Source organism: Fusarium oxysporum, chromosome 8 (genome assembly GCF_000149955.1).
Source record: "Fusarium oxysporum f. sp. lycopersici 4287 chromosome 8, whole genome shotgun sequence".
Lineage (NCBI taxonomy): Eukaryota > Fungi > Ascomycota > Sordariomycetes > Hypocreales > Nectriaceae > Fusarium > Fusarium oxysporum.
In genome coordinates this window covers 2,728,206-2,736,844 of record NC_030993.1, presented here as the reverse complement: position 1 = coordinate 2,736,844, position 8,639 = coordinate 2,728,206, and the positions used below count along the sequence as shown (strand labels likewise).

The 8,639-nt window shown below is 49.7% G+C and overlaps 3 protein-coding genes across 6 annotated transcripts; 2 read left to right on the top strand and 1 right to left on the bottom strand.

Moving 5' to 3' along the window:
- Nucleotides 1–6: 6 nt before the first annotated feature.
- On the top strand, nt 7–678 carry FOXG_18572 (uncharacterized protein; the record flags this gene model as incomplete). The annotated part of the gene is made up of 3 exons (XM_018398699.1): nt 7–53; nt 123–221; nt 327–678. 3 exons carry the CDS (start codon nt 7–9, stop codon nt 676–678), a joined length of 498 nt encoding a protein of 165 aa, XP_018237726.1.
- Nucleotides 679–2,060: 1,382 nt separating this feature from the next.
- On the top strand, nt 2,061–3,701 carry FOXG_03521 (uncharacterized protein; the record flags this gene model as incomplete). Its single annotated transcript, XM_018381278.1, has 1 exon — nt 2,061–3,701. One exon carries the CDS (start codon nt 2,061–2,063, stop codon nt 3,699–3,701), a length of 1,641 nt encoding a protein of 546 aa, XP_018237725.1.
- A 1,760-nt stretch (nt 3,702–5,461) lies between these two features.
- FOXG_03520 (uncharacterized protein) lies at nt 5,462–8,623 on the bottom strand. Of its 4 annotated transcripts, XM_018381275.1 has the most exons (6): nt 8,331–8,623; nt 8,209–8,277; nt 7,616–8,158; nt 7,378–7,566; nt 7,052–7,326; nt 5,462–7,006 (listed from the first exon to the last, which is right to left on the bottom strand). In XM_018381275.1, the coding sequence occupies exons 1-6, from the start codon at nt 8,453–8,455 to the stop codon at nt 6,348–6,350; spliced, it is 1,860 nt and encodes a 619-aa protein (XP_018237722.1). In that variant the 5' UTR covers nt 8,456–8,623; the 3' UTR covers nt 5,462–6,347. The 4 variants fall into 4 exon arrangements, with proteins under 4 accessions (XP_018237722.1, XP_018237724.1, XP_018237723.1 ...); XM_018381277.1 differs by having other exon boundaries at nt 7,616–8,277; nt 8,331–8,612; XM_018381276.1 differs by having other exon boundaries at nt 5,996–7,006; nt 8,209–8,623.
- Between the last annotated feature and the right edge of the window lie 16 nt (nt 8,624–8,639).

Sequence of the window (8,639 nt, the reverse complement as noted above, 5' to 3'; positions counted from 1 at the left end):
TTGAGTATGGACGGACTGATTTGCCTGGGAATTACCTGGAAGCAACTTATTGCGTACGTACGTAATGATACAGATGACCGCTTGGACCTCAAGTGGCTAATCTGACATTCGAACCATTTCAGGCACATCGAGTCTCAATCGCGGCTGAAACAGCTTCGACTGGACTGCGTCGGCCAACTGCATACTGACTGCATATACAACACCGAGTCCAGCGCAACACTGTAGGATCTGCAAGAGACGCATTTTGGATCCTCGAATATCAAGGCGACCTGCACCATCTGCCGTATTTTACCTTGGGGCTTCTTTAACAACTCTCTACTCATCAGCATTTTCTCAGGTGTTTGGATCAACAATAGCATCTTCGAAACCAAGCAGAAAACCACTCTATTTTCCAACCATTCCACTTTAGTCCAAGCTTCTCTGAGCCCCTTGATCCCCGGACCTGATCCCCGGACACGATACTCGCTAGCGAAGGCCGTGTCCACCAAAGACAAGCAAAGCGTCCAGGCACAACAAGGACAAGGACCGGATCCAATTTACTCCATTGAACCAAAGACTTGGAAGCAGCCGAAGCAGCCCAGCCCAGCCCAGCCCAAGCAAGAAACCAAATCGATCAGCAGTGCTTGGACCGAGCGTCAGAAGGAAACGGACCTTACTTACTTACTTACTGTACCTTGACCTAGCTGAGGAATTACCGGGACACGTGCGACAGATTCTCACCTCCAGCTACCGAGTATACCTTACCTTACCCTACCAGCTTACCTACAGACTACTGCGCCCGCGCCGCACTTTGCGATTCTCGCTGCCGTTGTTACCCTCCAAGTTCTCACCTATCTCCACTACCTACTCTGCCTACACATCTGTATCTCTCTTAAAATAAGTGAGTGACTTTACTAAGGTAAGGTGGTTGACAATATCACACGGTCTTGCTCCCCCCTCTCCGTCCATCTCCCGTGTTCTGCTTCCAAACTATCCACTTCATTTCCCGTTTCTCCCCTTCATTCCCAACATCATCCCTCCATCTACACATACACACATGCACACACACTTGCAGGATTTCGCAGGGTTGTCGTTCTCTTCAATCTTTGGTAGCCCAGGACAAGTAACTACTGGCATCAGTATCCGTACCACTCTTGAGTGTTACCTGGTCCGCCTGTCCCGTCACTTTGCTGCTACCCACCGAGTCGCACTCTCTGGGTTGGTCTCCATTCCCTTGGCTCCTCTTACACAAGGTGTTTAAAACTCCCTCGCTTGATTCAGGCACCAAGGTACAATCCCGCGTTCCCTCACCCCAGCGTATCTCAGTCACATACCAGTCTGGTCTTCGGGACACCCATACCTCCCACGCAGGCCCCAAATCCACCTACCTGCTGTAGGGATACCAAGCATTGCCAATCCTTCCCACCATCTTCTCGCTACAGACACTACCGCTGCCGCTACCGTTTCTCCCCTACCTAAGGTAGCCGTGTCCTACGGCTGGGGTATGGAGAGTTTCTGGCGCCCCCTACATTAACCACAACGGCCCCCCTCCCCAATCCTCGCAACATTCATTGCAACTTGCACCACACCTGCTTGCTCTGCTCACTGCGACAGTCTGTCCTGTCTGTCGCACTCATTTTCACGTCATTTTCTCGGCGCATTCTACCCATCATCTTGCTAACGCGACATCGCACTTACAGAGCGCACATCATACTTGTCTTGATTATAGCGACCTTCAGACCCAATTGCATACTGATATCATTGAGTCAATCATCGGTGCCAGCGATCAACGCGCAACTGTTTACCTCGATCCTCAACCACCACGTAAAGGCAGATTGCGCCAGACTACGATCCGCCTCAAACCATTCACCCTTACTAGGTTGTCACTCATCTCTCAAAATTTGACGAAACACTCATCAACTTTGCGATTGCGACCGCGACTGCACCAATACCCACGACAAACGCGATTACGACAAGCTTGAACTCCCAGATCTCTTCGATAGTCGCATTCGCTTAACCCCAAATCGTATCTCCCCGACGAATTAGGTCTTGTCCCAGCTTATGCAACTGCACAGTGGGCAATGAACATTGATCGAAGCGCACCACCATCCGATCCAGCAAGGATAGCATCTCCAACAGCTAATCTTTCCTATCGCGCAAGTCCTTTGCCGCCTCCATCCACTACTTCAGTCAAACCCTCTGCTGCGACGGCAGCCCTATCCAATACCTCAAGTACAGTTGCATCTGCTGCAACACTCTCGGCCATGGCTACACCTAGTTTTCTCACTCCTGGCCTTCGATCTATGGCACCACCATATCCTCATCCCCAGATATCGCGCGATATCCACAGATACACCCCGGCACCGATAGGCTTCTCATCTTCCCCGGTTCATGTCTTAATTCGAAATCTGCCGCTAGAAACCTCCAGGGAGTCGGTGCGGTTCATGCTGGTTTGGTCGCAAGATCTTGTTGATGTCGAACTCCTTCCTGTGGAATCTGCAGACCAGCGCTATCTTACAGCATTGCTCAAATTCCGAACAAGGGCAGGCGCTGAGGATGCCAAAAAGCTGCTGGATGGATGCGCGAACACTTCCAATAGTGCGCTTTTGAGAGTCGAAATTCTCGGCGACGAGCCCCCTGTCTCGCATCAACAGCCTACAGAACCTGTTCACAGCGGGGTCTTTCAATCACTGGAGAGCATCTCCCCTCAAACAACCAATGTTTACCCTGGGCACGACCTTCCTCAGAGTGAGGACAACTTGCAGAAGATTTTCTCCTCACAATCTCCCATCGGCAATCACCTGACCGAGCCTGGCAGGGTGACAGGCAAGAGCCTTATCGCCAATGATTCTTTTGACGATAATTATGACACCCTCAACCTAGTTGAAGACGCACTTTCCTACGGCAATGCACCGCGCAGGGCCACAGTTCCTAGTGTTCCTATCAACGGGATGGCTGCTCTTTCACTCAACACCAATATGCCTCCTTCTGCTCCTTCATCTCTACCTCAATACGGAAGCGGAATGTCAGCACAGTCTGGCCCTATGTCTCCGTCGGGCAAGGGTCCTTTTGGGTACCAGGCTCCAAACCAATCACCATTCGGACGTATGAACTATCCACACGCCAATACGGCTGATCAGAACCCCCCTTGCAACACTCTGTATGTTGGTAATCTTCCCATGGACACGGCGGAAGAGGAACTCAAGACTCTCTTCTCCAAGCAGCGGGGCTACAAACGTCTTTGTTTTCGCACGAAAGGAAATGGGCCTATGTGCTTTGTCGAATTCGAAGACATCCCATTCGCTTCCAAGGCACTGACAGAACTCTATGGGAAACTTTTGTCCAACAGCAATAAGGGTGGAATTCGACTCAGCTTCTCGAAGAACCCCCTTGGTGTGCGAGCTGGTCAGAATCCTGCTCACGCAAACCCAGGTGCACTGGGTCAAATGAACGGCAACCTTGCTGCTTCTATGAATACTTTCGGGTCAGCTAACCGCCCAGCTCCTGGACCACCTCCTGGTCTTCCCCAGCCAATGCTCGGAAACGGCCGAGGCCCCTTCCATGGAGGGGCCCCGATGAACTCCAGCCCCGCTGGCACTTTTGGTGGTTTCACACATCAAGCCTGGCCTGTTCCTGTGTTCAACAACCATGCTACGCCATCGCCTCACAGTGCCCATGCTCAATCATCAAGCTTTAGTCCAACTCATATGCTGGGAAATTAAACAAAATACTCTCCATGGTTAACGATCACAGTCCACATCGTTGGGTTTTATGTGTGACTATACCTGTTGTTGGCTTGGGGACTTTCGTGTTTTCATTTATTCATTGCTTTTTTATGTTTTGTTTTCTTTTTTTCTTCCTATTTCGTCAATGATTCCCCATTTTTTACGAACACCCATTCATTTTCATCGTTTATATACGGCGTTTTGATTCCTCGCAGTTGGGAGTGCTTCTTCAACTTACAGCCGTCTTGTGGATGGTTCGGCTGGGTGTGGATATAATTCAGAGCCGACAGACACCAAGTATCATCAGTCTTGATCTAGTGTAACTTGGCGCACTGTTTGCCTGGATCTCGTAATTCGAGTTCAAGCTACACACTCTCGCTACGAACCTCTTCGACTTGACCGCACCCCTGATTTCTCTCAATACAATTGGCAACTGCAACTGAGGCGCAATCTATAACTTAACGGTACAAACCAAAAAGCAGAAGAGAAAAGCAGCAAAACAAAGAGGGTAGAGCATGGCGAAATTCACCAAGGGAAGTGAAGAAGAATGAAGATCAGGAGTTGAGATGTGGCCAGTCACAAAGGAGAGTATTTTTGCATGAAAGAACGGGGTTCAGGGAAGCGCGGGTTATTGAGATTCATTTGGTTCATATCAATGCTGGGAGTTTATTTGGGATAAGGTAAGGATGGATCAGGATTCCCTGGAGCATGGAAGAAACTGGAGCGGTCGTCCCGCGTTTGCATTCAGAAGGATTGGAGCATGGGATCGGACGGCTACACGAGATCAAGGACTCGACACACGCATACCAAGATATCACCACTGGGCATTTCCAGCAGACCGCATCGGCATTGAGGAGTTCGTTTATCTGATCCATCACCGCGGAAACTGGCGTTTGAAGTCCTTCTTCATGGTTATCTTGGTCAGACTTGGCAACGGCATAAGGCATACTTAAGCCCATCTGTTGCTGTTGGATCAGAGCTCTTTGAAATGTCGCATTTGGAAGGGAGGACAGCATCAATGGAACATTGGGAAGGGACTGGGCTTAACGCGATATATCCATATATGCACCGCGTCAGGCGCAGGAATAGGGCGTTTCCTTTCTATTTCTTTCTCTTTTTCTTTTTCTTTTCTTTTCGTGCATCAGAATTCGGGCTTTCACGCGAGTTGGGGCATGTATTTGCAAGCACAGCCTTTTACATCTTCATCAAGGCGGACGAAGCATAGCATGGTGGATTATAGGCTTTCTTCTGGTCAATGTTGTTGAGTCTCAACGACACGGCTACAGATTCCTACCTTCTGTCGGTAGGCGGTTATTAGTGATAGAGTACAAGTTTCAGCTGTTTATTTGTTTTTAGCTTTCGTGTCTCCACGTGCATGTAATGTCTGTTCTCTCGTTCTTTGCCAATCTAAATCAGTCCATTACTTACTTAACTTCCCGTCCTCATTACGAAGTATTGACGAATATTGAGGGGCATTCGCATGCCACTGGCCTCATCATCACAGGATTATTGGTTTGTCAGCGCTTGAATTGCAGTTTCAATGTCATTGCATGCCCAGTCAGCTTGACGTTGCAACCACTACCCCAAAGAACGTGGTGCATTGAAAGTGAAGCCGACGATATCCTCGTCCATGATCAAGAAATGCAACTTGTATACGCTCAAGTCCTAGAGATTTGATCATATGTGTATCAACCAGCATTACCGGTGAAGCATATCCATCTCGATGAGCCCGGTTATTAACCAATGGCTCTGAGGCTTCCACGCATACAAATCCTGACAGGGTAGGGTAGCATTGTGTGGCTTGACAGATGCAAGTTAAAGTAGGTCGTGTATCTGAGTATGCGCTTCGTGTGGTGCTGCATTCGCTGCAATCGGCGCTTCGTACACAGACCGAGGCGCTTATGCCTGTGTAGATGCTCGTGCTCGTGTTACGCACCATCGGGAACTGGTGATGGAAGGCCCCAGAGGATGGTGCTTACCAATATGCATCTGTCTCTGTTTACAGCCTGTAGATGGGTTACACTCTACTACACAACAATATAGCTTACCCAGGTTCGCGGGCCGAGCCCTCGACGGGCGGACGGGACGGGCGCGGAAATTGCGAAGGGGAAGAGATGCTGTGCGGCAAGGGAGGTTGTCATGTGGGAATAACCGGTAGCAAGGGGGTGTGTGGGCGAGGACAGGGGGTGGAAATGGGTGATTTCTGTGTTGAGACGCCTGCAGAGGCACGGAGATTGTGTGGTCTGAGGTTATTGGACGAGAGAGGAGGCGGAGATGATCCGGTGGGTAGGGTGTAAGTTGAGAGGTTGATCAGATAATCTGTTTCTGGTGTTTGTGTAGGTATATGTGAGGGGGATGCTCATGCAGGTATGATAAACTTGGGACGACGGTGGTGGCAGTGGAAATGGAGTTGCAGTAGAGTACTACTAGTCGATGAACCCAGGAATTGAGTATGCAAATCACCTGGAATGAGACTGAAACCGTAGCTATGAGATTGCTTACTGCGTGAATGAGGCATCTGTCACGTGTTTACCAGGGAGGTAGTGTTCCAGTTTGATGTTGACAACGCCAACTGTTTGGGGATAGTTGAGATATCATATCCATTGGCTGTAGATAATACATAGGGCAAAAACTCCGCTAGCTCTACGAGTCCACTGAGCCATCATTTGCCCAACTCATGGTCATAGTCGCCCATAGATCATGGTACATAGTTTGCTGCCCATCCGTATTCAGACCCGGTGTGAGCATTGCAGAATTCATGTCAAAGTCTGTGTCCCACGCCGATATGTATGGCTGCATATCTTTATCAAACATGGGGCATCCTTGGTGTCCCACGCCCCTTGAAGTCAGACTCGGTGCTGTGAGCATAGCAATGCGTCTGTCGTACTTCGATTTCACAACACGCAGTATCACACGGCTTGCGGAGAGTACGTCGACACGTTTACTAGACGGTGTGAGATCCTCCGGCCCGTCACACATGAACTCGAGGAATTCGTCAAACCGTAACTGTGAGCGTGCCCAAGCATGATCCCAGTCTGGGACCTCAGATATGGGGAAAGAGAGTCGCACAGCGAGGATCACGGAGAGGATGAACTTTGTCCAATCGATGCTTGTGAAGTACTTGAAGCTGTCAAGATTGAGGAGGTAGTCGAACAGGGCGCGGGTGTTATTCACGCAGCGTGTGAGACGGGCTGATGATGGGTGGATGAAATGAGGTTTTCTTGTGTTGGCGCGTGTGAGGCAGAAGATGGCACCACCTTGCAAAAAGACGTCGAAGAAGAGATGTGCGAGTTTCACAGGTGCTGTATAACGTTAGAAATGTTAGCACTGCAATAAAGATGGCTTACCTGAACGAGAGAGATGTGGTACCATGGTCTCTTTCATCTCCCTGTGCTGCATCTCGAGTCCCAGCAGCATAAGTTGAACCTGCTGGTTCACCTGCGGATCATTATCTCGTATCGAGTTGTTCGCCGTGGTCGTCATGTTTGCAAGTCGAACAAGGTAGCTCAGTGAAACATCACCATCAACCTCGGCGTGGCGGTGAAGTAGTTCGCAGCACGTTGCGGTCCAGGGCGTCCACTGGGGCATGAGCAGATCCATCTTCTTCCAAGTGCAGAGGAAGCTGTCCAAACTGTGAGTAAGTTGGTATTGGTGTATCTCGAGGAGGACGTACTTGGACACGGCGTAGTGGTATGCTAGATACGCCCGTAGTCTGTCGAGCTGCATACTGCTCATATCGCCCGGTATTGTGTTGTCAAGGTTAGGCATTTCTTGGTCGAGATCGAGGTCACTTAACAGATCACCAGCCATACGGTAGTATTGGAAGGCCTGTCTGTTCTTTGGTCTCAGATGAAATGGGTACCTGTGAATGTTAACAACATGGCAAACTTGTTCAGGGCTAATCTACTGACCAAGCGCAATAGATGAGAATTCCTTGTAGCAATTCCATGCTTCTCTCGCCGCTTGCCACAAACTTGAGGCCCAATACTTTTCGAAATTCATCGTCGTAAAGCGTATGTCCCTGCAAAGTGCGCGATCCAGAAGCTGCAGCCAATATCGCCAACAAGACAAACGGCCTGGTCGCAGCAAGGCTGGCCACCGTCTCATCAGGCCTCAACACAATGACAGGATAATGAACCAACATCCCCCGAAACGAAACTAACAGCGACTCTGCAGAGTCAAGGTTGAATTGGGGCTTCGCATGGAAAGACTGTATCGAATGCGTGTGAGACGAGGACGGCGTAGGAAACCCCGTGACGGGCGAGTCTTCGAAGCTACTGAGATCCGCATCTGGATCTGAAGGGAATATTGAGTCTATGAACTGCGCATGTGAGTCTCGAAGGTTGTCAAAGTTCTCATCGACGTCCAATTGTGTTGGAACTTCAAAGTCAATGGTGAAAGTCTTTGATGGCGCTGGTGGTGGCGGAGGCGGTGGTTGATGAGTTTCTATCGCGCTGTATCAAGTTATCAGCCTGTTTTCCCAATGCGACAGAATATTTCCTACTATTTTGTCCTTCTTCTGCGCGTTCGCGGGCCTGTTCGCGATATACATTCTTTCTTGGACTCCAGACACCTTTCCACGTCAGATGATGCCATGTAAACAAATCTTTGATTGAGAGGTCTTACTTGCGACAGACCCCAGGCTGTTCACTCGGCTGGCATTTTATCTTTGTAGCGCGGCAGGCTTCACAGGCTGTTGAGACCCTCTTCCGAACTGGACAAGCCTCAGCTGTCGGTGACTCGCTCGCCATTTGTGCGAGATGTCAATTGGTAGCGGTTTAGTGTTGAATTGAACAATTGACAAAAGTACAAGACCAATGATTGAACAGTGAAAGGAAGAAACCCTCGAGCGACAACGTGAAAGCGAGAGTCGTGACTTGCGCCGGTGTAATGAGGAACCGAATCATGCTCAATCGCCGACAGCTCTCGGATCTT